This window comes from Salmo salar, chromosome 16 (genome assembly GCF_965601325.2).
Source record: "Salmo salar chromosome 16, fSalSal1, whole genome shotgun sequence".
NCBI lineage: Eukaryota > Metazoa > Chordata > Actinopteri > Salmoniformes > Salmonidae > Salmo > Salmo salar.
Window position 1 is genome coordinate 26,092,186 of NC_138306.1, and position 14,954 is coordinate 26,107,139.

General features: G+C 43.4%; 1 protein-coding gene across 1 annotated transcript; it reads left to right on the top strand.

Annotated features, from left to right (window-relative positions):
• The first annotated feature begins 309 nt into the window (after positions 1–309).
• Positions 310–9,993, top strand: rbm28 (RNA binding motif protein 28). The gene is made up of 18 exons (XM_014148496.3): positions 310–745; positions 920–1,072; positions 1,204–1,313; positions 1,640–1,715; positions 2,105–2,197; positions 2,357–2,552; positions 2,951–3,144; positions 3,284–3,457; positions 3,631–3,704; positions 3,823–3,958; positions 4,049–4,113; positions 4,281–4,439; positions 4,742–4,891; positions 5,293–5,367; positions 5,450–5,618; positions 5,774–5,957; positions 9,210–9,330; positions 9,424–9,993. Exons 1-18 carry the CDS (start codon positions 628–630, stop codon positions 9,559–9,561), a joined length of 2,385 nt encoding a protein of 794 aa, XP_014003971.1. The 5' UTR covers positions 310–627; the 3' UTR covers positions 9,562–9,993.
• The last annotated feature ends 4,961 nt before the right edge of the window (positions 9,994–14,954 follow it).

Below are 14,954 nucleotides of genomic sequence, written 5' to 3' on the forward strand. Positions count from 1 at the left end.
TACATGATTTGGTTCCAAGATTTAGTGAAACATTTTTTTGCCAACCTTTGCATGTCATTATCTTCCAGTACCACCCTGACCACGTGTGTTATTTATTATCATGCGTTCTATTTTTGGAGATCATTGTTAAAATAACAATTGGACTTTGTTTGACTCTGGTTGGTGGAAACATGCATGTTTGTTTAGATGGATGGCGCAAAAGCCTGCCCATACAGCTAGGAGCTTTGCATGATATATGCACGGTGGCAGGAATGCACTGACTAGTTGGTTCGCTCACTGTCATAACGAAGAAGAAGAGTTGCCGGAAATTACGGATTACAACTTCCTTTCAATTCCAAGATGGCTGCCCCACTGGGAAAACGTGTGTTTACCATTTGAACGAATTTGCGTTTACCATGCTTTCATACAGTTTTCCTATTCTTTTGATAAAATTATCAATATATTGGAAGTAAAGATTATTTGTTTGGATAGTTTAGAATTATCTGTGGCGAGTATATATTTGGAAGTGTTGGAAAGAAAGTAGTTAGCTAGTTTGTTAGCTTGCCAGTGTGTTTCATTGGTTGACTGGCTAACAAAAAGCAACAGTGATCAGAACAAGAAACGTAAGGTCTTAGCCCAGAATAAGCCATGTCAGCCCTTACAATATTCGTCCGGAGTTTGCCAGCAGATGCATCTAACGACCGCCTGGAGGAGATATTCTCTGAGATTGGACCTGTGAAGCACTGCTTTGTTGTCAAGGAAAAAGGTGAGACGGCTACTAGCTAACATTGTTAATTTGTCATATTTGTAAAATTGTGCTGATTATTTCAACTTCATCATGTCATGAAACTACAAGATGCCAGACCCTGTCATGCTTTGTAATAATATTAATCAATATGTGTGAAAAGTTAAACAACAGTCTGGCATGTGGTCCTTTCAGGTACAGAGAAATGTCGGGGGTTTGGGTATGTCACCTACTCCATGGAGGAGGATGCACAGCGCGCTGTGAGAGAGGTGAAAGACTATGATGGACAGAAGATCAACGTGTCGGTGGCCAAGAAGAAACTAAACGACAAGAAAAGGGGAACAACAGGTTTGTAAAACTTATGTGGATGCTTAGTTTGTTATTTAGGTACCTACGTAATTCATAACTATCTTACATTTGGTGAAATTAGAGTTTAATTAGAGTTTCAAACATGTATTGTGGTCTTGTCTTCTACACAGCCACGGCACCAAAAGAACCAGTACTACAAAAAGAACAGAAATCATCTGAAGGAGGCTTAAAGAAAAACAGAAGGAAAGCCAGACTGATCATCAGGAATCTCAGTTTCAAGGTATGAAACATATAAACACTCACACAGATAAACAATATTTCTCTTTGTCATCCACTTTGTGTGAGGATGCTTTATTGTCTGCAGTTAAGACAATATGTAAGATGTTTTATTGTCACGTACACCAGATGTGTTGTTTTACAGGGTCAGCCATAGTAGTACGGCACGCCTGGAGCAAATTAGGGTTAAGTGCCTTGCTCAAGGGCACATCATCATTGTCGGTTCAGGTATTCGAACCAGCAATATTCCGGTTACTGACCCAACACTCTAACCGCTAGGCTACCTGCCACCTAGTTAGTTGTGAATGTTTATGTCTTATGTTTCCACAGTGCTCGAATGAGGATCTGAAGCAGACCTTTGCCAAGTTTGGGACAGTTCTGGAGGCCAACATCCCGCTCAAACCAGGTACAGACTTCACTTTGAGGCCCTCAGTAGCTCAGTCGGTAGTGCATGGCTCTTGTAACGCCAGGATAGTGGGTTCTATTCCCAGGGCTACCTATACATAAAAAATTTATGCACGCATAACTGTAAGTCGCTTTGGAAAAAGTGTCTGCTAAATGGCACACATTCCATTACTTTGAGCGAATCACCACCCAACCACACTAAGCACGGTTGAGCCTTGGTTCAATCACCACCCAACCACACTAAGCACGGTTGAGCCTTGGTTCAATCACCACCCAACCACACTAAGCACTGTTGAGCCTTGGTGCATTTTGTTGCGCTAAGACAACTTTAATGTCAATAACATGTTTTCTATCTGGTGGCTGACCATTCCTCACTCTGTTCATCTTCAGATGGGAAGATGAGGGGCTTTGCATTTGTCCAGTTTAAGAATGTCTTGGAGGCAGGAAAGGCCTTGAACGCCATAAACATGAAGGAGATCAAAGGTGAGACACTTTAACCTGCTGTGTGTGTTTGTATGTGTGAGAGAGACAGACACCTTTTTCTGCCCTGTGAATATCTCGCATAAAGATGAGGAGCATCTCAACAGTCTACTGTAGCTTCCTCTACTCTGATCAAGTCATTCTATCCTCTATCCTTTACAGGAAGGCAGGTAGCTGTGGATTGGGCTGTGGCTAAAGACAAGTTTGTTGCTACTCAGCCAGGAGCTAAGAAAGAGGAAAAGGTCGCAGCAGAGAAAGCGGCACCTGAAAGTGACTCTGAAAAGGAGGAGAAGGTGGAGGAAGATGATGAAGAAGAGGAGGAGGAGAAGAAGAAACCAGTAGCACATTCAAAGAACAAGTATGAGCTTTTGCAGTCTTAATTTGTATTTCTGCATGTCCTCAGTTTATTGAACTAAAGTGAATGATGGGCTGTAAATATTTAGACCAGGGGTGTCAAACGTATTCCATGGAGGGCCTAGTGTCTACAGGTTTTTTTTCTCCCTTCAATTAAGCCCTACACAACCAGGTGTGGGGAGTAACTTACTAATTAGTTACCTTAATTCACCAATCAAGTACAAGTGAGGAGCGAAAACCCACAGCCACTCGGCCCTTTTTGGAATGAGTTTGACACCTGTGATTTAGACCTACGCTACATTTATCATGTCTGAATTGGTCTTCTTTGGCCTGACTTTGTCCTTTGGTTCTGAGGACTGGAGTACTACAGCCAAGTTCTTGTTGAACTTTTGTGTTTAACAGTCCTCTCTACAGAGTCAGCTCTAAGCCAGCTCAGCAGCCAGACAGCCCATCAGAGCACGAGAGTGAAGAGGAGGATGGAGAGGAACATGAGGAGGATGAAGATGCAGAGTCTCAGGAGTCAGATTGCGATGAAACAAGTGACCTTGGGTCTGATAAAGATGATGACGAAGATGATGAAGACGATGAGGATTCTGGTATGAATCGGTTGTCTTGTGGTTAAAGTGTGTATGCTCCACCGTGCCCTCCGTTTGAACCCCTCTGACTATTCTCCCTCTCTCTCTGGTCCTCTCTTGCTCTCTCTGTCTCTCTCTTTGACGCTCTGTTCCTCTCTAGATAGTGCAGCCAACAGGAAGCCCCTCCCATCAGATATCAATCAGGGCAAAACCATCTTCATCAGGAACCTGTCGTTTGATACGGAGGAGGAGGGCTTAGAGGAGGTGTTACTGCAGTATGGAGAACTGAAGTACATCAAGATCTGCCTACACCCAGACACTGAACACTCTAAAGGTATAGTCCTGGCTCCAACACATCATTCTCTCTCTATCTCTGACTCACTCCCCTCTTAAAGTTAACCAATGCGATGAAGTGATTCCAGTCAGAAGATAGAGGTCTATATTTTAACATTGAATCATGATTGTGTTGGTTGGTAATGGTTGTTGACTGTGTTGTTGTTTGGTCAGGTATTGCATTTGCTCAGTTCAAGTCTAAAGAATCAGCAGAGAAATGCATTGCTGCTGCAGAGGACGAGTCAGAGGTGAGATGGAATAGGATGTTAAAGTACTAATATATTCTCTACGTACATCTCTTCTGATGAGTTTTGAATTGATGTTATCTATGTTTGGGGGTAACATGTTTGTGTGTGTCTGTCTCAGAGCGGGGGTATCCATGTGGATGGTAGGAAGCTGAACATTGCAGCGGCGGTGAGCAGAGAGGATGCCGTCAAACTAAAGGACAAGAAGGTTAAAACTCATACAGGGACCAGGAACCTCTACCTGGCTAGAGAGGGATGTAAGTTACTTCTCCTCTCCTCCCTTTTCCTCTCCTCTCCCCACCCCTCCATCTCATCCCTCTCTCTCTCTCTCTCTCTCTCTCTCTCAGTGATACGGTCAGGAACGAAGGCAGCTGAGGGTGTTCCAGCAGCAGACATGGCCAAGAGGACCCGAGTGAGTACTTCCTGTTTTTCAACCAATCAAAGCATCAGAGTGTTGTCTTACAACCAATCACAACACATTGTGTTGTTAACTGAGGGCTTGTGTCCTCAGTGTATGTTTGTTTGAGGAAGGCCAGAGTGTGTGTACATTTCTTAACTCTCTCCTCTCTCCTGTGTTAGTTTGAGGACCTGAAGCGGACCAAGCTACGGGACATGAATGTGTTTGTGTCTAAGACCCGCTTGTGTGTCCACAACCTGCCCAAATTTGTAGATGTCAAACAACTACGACAACTCTGCCTGAAAGCTGCAGGGGGTGGCAAGATGGTCCGCATTACTGAAGTAAGAAACTACTACCACATTTCCTTAGCTGTTTCCATCTGATTAAAATCTGTCATTAGGTCCTCTCATCTCTCCGGGTGATCGGTTAGTGTCCACCAGGTAGCACTATTGTCCTATAAAGTTGTCTTGTCCATGTTGAATGGCCTTTCATTTCTCTTTACAATCTCTCCCCAATTTTCTCTCCCTTTCTCTTCTTTCTTTGTCTACCATTTGTCTCTATTCTCCCTTTTCTTTTCCTCTCTATCTCCATCTGTATGCTCCACCCCCCACCTCTCTGTCTCTCGCTCTCTCTCGCCACCCAGTGCAGGGTGATGTATGATAAGAAGCCGGAGCGTGGTCAGGTGTTAGGCCGGTCACTAGGTTACGGCTTTGTTCAGTTCCAAGAACATGAACACGCTCTGAAGACACTACGATACCTCAACAACAACCCTGACATCTACGGAAACACCAAGGTGTGTGTGTGTGTGTGTGGCGCTGTGTCATTGTTGATCTGTGTGTTATGCACACACACGAGTCCAGAGCACATCTTTACCCTTGTCCTGGACAGAATGCAGCTGTGTTTGAGAGTGTAAATCCCAGGTTATGTTTCCGAATGTTGTCTTTGCCTCTCAGTAGCTGATGTCAGTAACTGCAGTAATTTATATCGGAACAACATTGGATATGGACTCAAACATTGTAGTCATCAATATTGAGGAGAATGTTGAATTACACATACTCATGTTTGGTTTGGCAACCTACAGCATGTGATCAATATTGACAGTTTTCTTGCTAAATGATGAGAATGTGTTATTGAAAAGACTGTTATTAAAGTTTTTTTTTCTTGTGTGATTTACTGTGTGGTGTCGGTCTACAGAGGCCCATCGCTGAGTTCTCTCTTGAAGATGGAAAGAAGCTGAAGATGAAAGAAATGCGACAACAACAAGTCAAGGTCTGTCTCTCTTCTGTGTGTGTGTGTGTTGGTTTGTGATGATTAAAATGAAGAGTAACAATTTTCTCTCCATGGTTACCAGGAGCGTTTCAAGGGGCGGGGCCCTCAGGGAGGAGGGAAGCCGCAGTCTGGAGGCAAGACTGGACCTCAGAGGTGTGCGTCTAAACCCCAGAGTGCCATGGTAATGAAAGAGGGGCCAGCGAAGACGCAGACACAGTCGTTACCATCCGGCCAGGGCAGAAAGGATGGAGGTATGACGCTGTACATTTCTGCCCTAACCCTGAATATAATACAAACAGCTCGTTAATTCTGGTGGAAGTGTTATTTTCCCTCCTTTTTCTGTTTTTGTTTTTGCTTTTTTGTTGTTTCTGACATTTTCTCTCGCTTTTCTTTCTCTCTCGTCTAGTACCTCCCCCCCAGCCACAGGCCCAGACCCTGTTCCATGCACAGACTCAGCCACAGGATCAGAAGCAGGGCCGGCAGTATGCAGGCTTCCAGACCACCCCGGTTCTAGAACATGTAGAACTGGAGGATGGAAAGAAAAGACGGAAGGTTCTAAGCCTACCTTCTCACCGTGGCCCAAAGATCAGGTAACACACACATACAGTTGAAGTCGGAAGTTTACATACAGTGGGGGAAATAAGTATTTGATCCCCTGCTGATTTTGTACGTTTGCCCACTGACAAAGAAATGATCAGTCTATAATTTTAATGGTAGGTTTATTTGAACAGTGAGAGACAGAATAACAACAAAAAATCCAGAAAAACACATGTCAGAAATGTTATGAATTGATTTGCATTTTAATGAGGGAAATAACTATTTGACCCCCTCTCAATCAAAAAGATTTCTGGCTCCCAGGTGTCTTTTATAGAGGTAACGAGCTGAGATTAGGAGCACACTCTTAAAGGGAGTGCTCCTAATCTCAGCTTGTTACCTGTATAAAAGACACCTGTCCACAGAAGCAATCAACCAATCAGATTCCAAACTCTCCACCATGGCCAAGACCAAAGAGCTCTCCAAGGATGTCAGGGACAAGATTGTAGACCTACACAAGGCTGGAATGGGCTACAAGACCATCGCCAAGCAGCTTGGTGAGAAGGTGACAACATTTGGTGCGATTATTCGCAAATGGAAGAAACACAAAAGAACTGTTAATATTCCTCGGCCTGCAGCTCCATGCAAGATCTCACCTTGTGGAGTTGCAATGATCATGAGAACGGTGAGGAATCGGCCCAGAACTACACGGGAGGATCTTGTCAATGATCTCAAGGCAGCTGGGACCATAGTCACCAAGAAAACAATTGGTAACACACTACGCCGTGAAGGACTGAAATCCTGCAGCGCCCACAAGGTCCCCCTGCTCAAGAATACATATTCATGCCCGTCTGAAGTTTGCCAATGAACATCTGAATGATTCAGAGGACAACTGGTGAAAGTGTTGTGGTCAGATGAGACCAAAATGGAGCTCTTTGACATCAACTCAACTCGCCGTGTTCGGAGGAGGAGGAATGCTGCCTATCACCCCAAGAACACCATCTCCACCGTCAAACATAGACGTGGAAACATGTTTTGGGGGTGTTTTTCTGCTAAGGGGACAGGACAACTTCACCGCATCAAAGGGACGATGGATGGGGCCATGCACCGTCAAATCTTGGGTGAGAACCTCCTTCCCTCAGCCAGGGCATTGAAAATGGGTTATGGATGGATATTCCAGCATGACAATGACCCAAAACACACGGCCAAGGCAACAAAGGAGTGGCTCAAGAAGAAGCACATTAAGGTCCTGGAGTGGCCTAGCCAGTCTCCAGACCATAATCCTATAGAACATCTGTGGAGGGAGCTGAAGGTTCGAGTTGCCAAACGTCAGCCTCGTAACCTTAATGACTTGAAGAAGATCTGCAAAGAGGAGTGGGACAAAATCCCTCCTGAGATGTGTGCAAACCTGGTGGCCAACTACAAGAAATGTCTGACCTCTGTGATTGCCAACAAGGGTTTTGCCACCAAGTACTAAGTCATGTTTTGCAGAGGGCTCAAATACTTATTTCCCTCGTTAAAATGCAAATCATTTTATAAAATTTTTGACATGGCGTTTTTCTGGATTTTTTTGTTATTCTGTCTCTCACTGTTCAAATAAACCTATTAAAATTATAGACTGATCATTTCTTTGGAAGTGGGCAAACGTACAAAATCAGCAGGGGATCAAATACTTTTTTCCCCCCACTTGTACACTTAGGTTGGATTCATTAATACTCATTTTTCAACCACTCCACACATTTCTTGTTAACAAACTATAGTTTTGTCGAGTTGGTTAGGACATCTACTTTGTGCATGACACAAGTACTTTTTCCAACAATTGTTTACAGATTATTTCACTTAGAATTCACTGCATCACAATTCCAGTGGGTCAGAAGTTTACATACACTAAGTTGACTGTGCCTTTAAACAGCTTGGAAAATTTCAGAAAATGATGTCATGGCTTTAGAAGCTTCTAATGGGATAATTGACATAATTTGAGTCAATTGGAGGTGTACCTGTGGATGTTTTTCAAGGCATACCTTCAAACTCAGTGCCTCTTTGCTTGACATCATGAGACCTCCACAAGTCTGGTTCATCCTTGGGAGCAATTTCCAAAAGCCTGAATGTACCATACCACATTCATCTGTACATACAATAGTACGCAAGTATAAACACCATGGGACCACGCAGCTGTCATACCGCTCAGGAAGGAGACGCGTTCTGTCTGCTAGAGATGAACGTACTTTGGTGCGAAAAGTGCAAATCAATCCCAGAACAACAGCAAAGGACCTTGTGAAGATGCTGGAGGAAACAGGTACAAAAGTATCTATATCCACAGTAAAACAAATCCTATATCGGCAAGAACAGAGGCCGCTCAGCAAGAAAGAAGCCACTGCTCCAAAACCGCCATAATAAAGTCAGACTACGGTTTGCAACTGCACATGGGAACAAAGATCGTACTTTTTGGAGAAATGTCCTCTGGTCTGAAACAAAAATAGAACTGTTTGGCCATAATAACCACCATTATGTTTGGAGGAAAAAGGGGAAGGCTTGCAAGCCGAAGAACACCATCCCAACCGTGAAGAATGGGGGTGGCAGCATCATGTTGTGGGGGTGCTTTGCTGCAAGAGGGACTGGTGTACTTCACAAAATAGATGGCATCATGGGGTAGGAAAATGATGTGGCTATATTGAAGCAACATCTCAAGACATCAGTCAGGAAGTTAAAGCTTGGTCGCAAATGGGTCTTCCAAATGGACAATGACCCCAGGCATACTTCCAAAGTTGTGGCAAAATGGCTTAAGGACCACAAAGTCAAGGTATTGGAGTGGCCATCACAAAGCCCTGACCTCAATCCTATAGAATATTTGTGGGCAGAACTGAAAAAGTGTGTGCAAGCAAGGAGGCCTTCAAACCTGACTCAGTTACACCAGCTCTGTCAGGAGGAATGGGCCAAAATTCCCCCAACTTATTGTGGGAAGCTTGTGGAAGGCTACCCTAAATGTTTGACCCAAGTTAAACAATGTTAAGGAAATAAACTCAATTAGTATTTGGTTGCATGTAATCTTCTGACCCACTGGGAATGTGATGAAAGAAATAAAAGCTGAAATAAATCATTCTCTCTACTATTATTCTGACGTTTCACATTCTTAAAATTAAGGGGTGATCCTAACTGACCTAAGACAGACTTTTTACTAGGATTAAATGTCAGGAATTGTGGAAAACTGAGTTTAAATGTATGTGGCTAAGGTGTATGTAAACTTCCGACTTCAACTGTACCTTATCACAATGTAACTCAAACTAAACGGGAAAATTTTCGTTGCGCAGGGCGCGTGATAAGGGGAAGCAGCAGCAGCCTGCCCAGCTTAAGAAGCCCAAGAACCGGCCCAGCAGGAGAGAGCAACAGGGAGGATCGTCACTGGAGAAACCTACTCAGCCCAGAACAAAGGTTACACTCGCGCACACACACGCATTACCCATGTCTGCATGTCGTGGCCCCAAGAACAGGTAATACATTGAACTGTCTTCCATTGTTTTCCAGAGCGCTAAGGGGGGCAAGAAGCAGTTTAGGAGCCAAGAGGATGACCGCTTTGACAACCTGGTTGAACAGTACAAGAGGAAACTGATGGGCGGCAACAAGACCACAACCATCAAGAAGAACAAGTGGTTCAACAGTTAGTTGTATGTGTGAGCGAGAGAGCGAGGCCATTTTTTGGTATAACACAATAACTTTTTCCTTATGTTGGTTTCTACATCATTGACATGTTGAAACAAGGATATGATGGTTGGAATAACATTGACCCATGAACTGTGTATAATGAAGTAGAGTCCGGCGTAGTACACTGTCTTATGTCTGTGTCATGTTATACACAACGTGTGGTGTGCCATCAGTGGTAAAGGAAAGCTAAGAGATGGAATATAATTCACTTCCTGAATTGACCCCGACTCTGACAGACTGCATCAGCTGGAAGCACATGTTAAACAATGTGTGTGTTCTTCACAACAGATGCTGATGCTTTACTCTGTACTGTGTTTTATGTTCATGTTAACTATTGGTCAATAATAATGTAAAGAATATCAGAACATTTTTATTAAAGAACTTACAAAGACAGTTTATTTAGTCTGTCTGTATGTTAAATGGTCATCTGTGATTCAAGAACATTTTTAAAAGAATCCATACATTTTGGTTACATCCACATTTAAAAAAAAATGTATTTCACCTTTATTTAACCAGGTAGGCTAGTTGAGAACAAGTTCTCATTTACCACTGCGACCTGGCCAAGATAAAGCAAAGCAGTTCGACACATACAACAACAGAGTTACACATGGAATAAACAAACATACAATCAAGAATACAGTAGAAAGATCTATATACAGCATGTGCAAATGAGGTAGGATAAGAGCGGTAAGGCAATAAATAGGCCATGGTGGTGAAGTAATTACAATATAGCAATTAAACACTGGAATGGTAGAATGTGCAGAAGATGAATGTGCAAGTAGAGATACTGGGGTGCAAAGGAGCAAGATAGATAAATAAATACAGTATGGGGATGAGGTAGATTGGATGGGCTATATACAGATGAGCTATGTACAGTGATCTGTGAGCTGTTCTGACAGCTGGTGCTTAAAGCTAGTGAGGGAGGTAAGAGTCTCCAGCTTTAGTGATTTTTTTTTGCAGTTCGTTCCAGTCACTGGCAGCAGAGAACTGGAAGGAGAGGCAGCCAAAGGAAGAATTGGCTTTGGGGGTGACCAGTGAGATATACCTGCTGGAGCACGTGCTACGTGTGGATGCTGCTATGGTGACCAGTGAGCTGAGATAAGGCAGGGCTTTTCCTAGCAGAGACTTGTAGATGACCTGGAGCCAGTGAGTTTGGCGACGAGTATGAAGCGAGGGCCAGCCAACGAGAGCGTACAGGTTGCAGTGGTGGGTAGTATATGGGGCTTTGGTGACAAAACGGATGGCACTGTGATAGACTGCATCCATAAACCCACACAATGTTGATATGTGTACTAAAACCCCTTACCTTTAAACATGAACCCCTCACTGAACCCTCTCTCTGGCTGGGACATAGAGACATCAACTTTGACCTTTACTGCTGAGGTAGGCTACCATCCCGTCTCAGCCTGGCTCGAGTGGCAGAGGCCACTTCACACCTCTGTGTTAGGGACCAGATTGCCAGTGAACTCAGTCATCTGACTGGGACCCACCGATCACAGGCCATAGCTGGTGGGGTTACAGTCCCTCACTTCTATCTGAACCCTTTAGTTGCATTCTGGAGTCGAGCTTGAGAATCAAATCAAATGTATTTATATAGCCCTTCGTACATCAGCTGATATCTCAAAGTGCTGTACAGAAACCCAGCCTAAAACCCCAAACAGCAAGCAAAGCATGTGAAAGAAGCACGGTGGCTAGGAAAAACTCCCTAGGAAAAACTCCCTAGAAAGGCCAAAAACCTAGGAAGAAACCTAGAGAGGAACCAGGCTATGAGGGGTGGCCAGTCCTCTTCTGGCTGTGCAGGGTGGATATTATAACAGAACATGGTCAAGATGTTAAAATGTTCATAAATGACCAGCATGGTCAAATAATAATAATCATAGTAGTTGTCGAGGGTGCAACAAGCACGTCCGGTGAACAGGTCAGGGTTCCATAGCCGCAGGCAGAACAGTTGAAACTGGAGCAGCAGCACGGCCAGGTGGACTGGGGACAGCAAGGAGTCATCATACCAGGTAGTCCTGAGGCATGGTCCTAGGGCTCAGGTCCTCCGAGAGAAAGACAGAAAGAGAGAAAGAGAGAATTAGAGCGAGCATATTTAAATTCACACAGGACACCGGATAAGACAAGAGAAATACTCCAGATGTAACAGACTGACCCGAGAACACCTGTGTAAACTCCTGGGCTCCATACCAGCTAGACCTCCATGTGGACAATCCTCCACGCTGGACATACTGTGTCTGGACAGGGCTTGACATTAACTTTTTTTACTTGTCTGAAAGCTGAAGTCACCATGGGCAAAAATGGAAGGCTGCTCCTCTCTGATCCCATGTATCATACAGTATCTCCTGCCACTTAATCCCCCACAAAGTAAAATACTGCACTGATAAGCTACTGTATGAAACATGTGGTCTGTCAACCCTCCGTCAGCAGTGCTACTGGGTATGCAGGCTTTTCATCCAACCCTGCTCAAACATTTATCAAAGTCCTCTTGTGCAACTGATTTTTTTTACAATGTGGTGCGTTCAAGCAGGGCTGGCACAAAAGACTGCACACCCAGTAGCTTCTGGAATCTCCAGGAGGATGGTTGGCCACCCTGCAACATTATTTAATTACAACCAAATACTTTCTATGTCTTAATAAAATAATTCCCTTGTTCAATGAAGCAGGGATCAAATGGCTAAGGTAGGCGAGGTAGCCAACTAAGATATTTATCTATATGTAAAGGTTAAAATATTCAGTGTTCAGGGGAGATCTTGACAGCATATGAGTTACAGTAGGGAGAAAGAGAGACACAGCTGCATCTGAGCTCTCACATTTTTCAACATGTTTTTTTACAAAAGATACATTTGGATTTAGATAAACTTTTTTTTTGGCAGGGACATACAGTGGCAAGAAAAAGTATGTGAACCCTTTGGAATTACCTGGATTTCTGCATAAATTGTTCATCAAATTTGATCTGATCTTCATCTAAGTCACAACAATAGACAAACAATGTGCTTAAACTAATAACACACAAATTATTGTACTTTTCTTGTCTATATTGAATACATCATTTAAACATTCACAGTGTAGGTTGGAAAAAGTATGCGAACCCCTAGGCTAATGAGATGAGATGAGATTGGAGATGTTGGTTAGAGCTGCCTTGCCCTATAAAAAACACTCACAAAATGTGAGTTTGCTATTCACAAGAAGCATTGCCTGATGTGGACCATGCCTCAATAATTCTAAGATTAAGAATTATTGACTTGCATAAAGCTCGAAAGGATTACAAAAGTATCTCTAAAAGCCTTGCTGTTCATCAGTCCACGGTAAGACGAATTGTCTATAAATGAAGAAAGTTCATCACTGTTGCTACTCTCCCTAGGAGTGGAGTTTGCAAAAGTGCACCTGGATGTTCCACAGCGCTATTGGCAAAATATTCTGTGGACAGATGAAACTACAGTTGAGTTGTTTGGAAGGAACACACAACACTATGTGTGGAGGGAAAAAAAGGCACAGCTGACTGGCTGCCTGGTATGGCAACCGCTCGGCCTCAGACCATAAGGAACTACAGAGGGAAGTGTGTACGGCCCAGTACATCACTATGGCCAAGCTTCCTGCCATCCAGGACCTCTATACCAGGCGGTGTCAGAGGAAGGCCCTAAAAATTCTCAAAGACTCCAGCCAACCTAGTCATAGACTGTTCTCTCTGCTACCGCACGGCAAGCGGTACGAAAGTCTAGGCTTCTAAACAGCTTCTACCGCAAGACATAAGACTCCTGAAGATCTAATCAAATGGCTACCCAGACTATTTGCATTTCCCCCTCCCCCTACCCCCTCTTTTACGCCCGCCCGCTGCTGCCCCTACCTCGTGCCCCCTTACCTCGCTACCGGTGCCCCGCCTGACCGTCCGCCCCGGTTTGCTCACTGTTAACGCGCCTAACGCCTCTCTCTGCATTGTTGGTTAGGGGCTTGTAAGTAAGCATTTCAATGTAAGGTCTATACCTATTGTATTCGGGGCATGTGGCTAATAAAATGTGATTTGTTTTGAAATCTTTCTCAGATTATTACCAATTCGACAAGGTATGACTCCAAACACCCAGAGAAGGCTACTCTCCTCAATGTTATCTTCACATATAATCCTGATCTGTATCAGTCTGGTGTTTTCTGTAATGACCTTAGTGACTGACCAGTGGCTCAATACTATGGATAATGGCAGGTTTGTGGGTGTTCTATTTTTAGATTTTAGAGCAGCATTTGATTTAGTGGATCATGAAATAATTTGGACAAAATTAATGCATTATGGTTTTAAAGAGGTAGCATTGAATTGGGTACAGTCATATCTAACTGACAGGAAACACTCCACCTATATCAATGGTTCATTTTCTTCCCCTCATGCTTTAAACTGTGGAATACTGCAGGGCAGTTGTCTTGGACCACTTCTTTATTTAATATATACCAATGACCTTCCTTATGCCTTATCTGTAACTCAAGCTACTATTTTTGCAGACGATACTACAATTTATACAGCAAGACAATCGGTTCAACAGGTACAGCAAGCTTTACAAGAAGATTTGGAGAATATCACGGAGTGGGTTGCCGGAACAAACTTGTTTTAAACACCAAGAAAACCAAAGTTATGTTGGTCTGTTCTGCTAAGAAAAGGTCAACACAGAATGGGATACAATTAAGTATGGGGGAAGTACAATTTATTTTATTTTATTTCAACTTTATTTAATAAGGTAGGCCAGTTGAGAACAAGTTCTCATTTACAACTGCAACCTGGCCAAGATAAAGCAAAGCAGTGCGACAAAAAACAACACAGAGTTGCACATAGGATAAACAAAAGTACAGTCAATAACACAATAGAAAAATCTATATACAGTGTGTGAAAATGGAGTAAGGAGGTAAGGCACTAAATAGGCCATAGTAGCAAAGTAATTACAATTTAGCAAATTAACACTGAAGTGATAGATGTGCAGATGATCATGTGCAAGTAGAAAAACTGGGGTGTAAAAAAGTAAATAAAAACAATATGGGGATGAGATAGGTAGTTGGGTGAGCTATTTACAGATGGGCTATGTACAGCTGCAGTGATCGGTAAGCTGCTCAGATAGCTGATGCTTAAAGTTAGTGAGGGAGATATAAGTCTCCAACTTCAGCAATTTTTGCAATTCGTTCTAGTCATTGGCAGCAGAGAACGGGAACGAAAGGCGGCCAAAATGGGTATTTGCTTTGGGGATGACCAGTGAGATATACCTGCTGGAGCGCGTACTATGGGTGGGTGTTGTTATGGTGACCAGTGAGCTGAGATAAGGCGGAGCTTTTCCTAGCAAAGACTTATAGATGACCTGGAGCCAGTGGGTCTGGTGACGAAT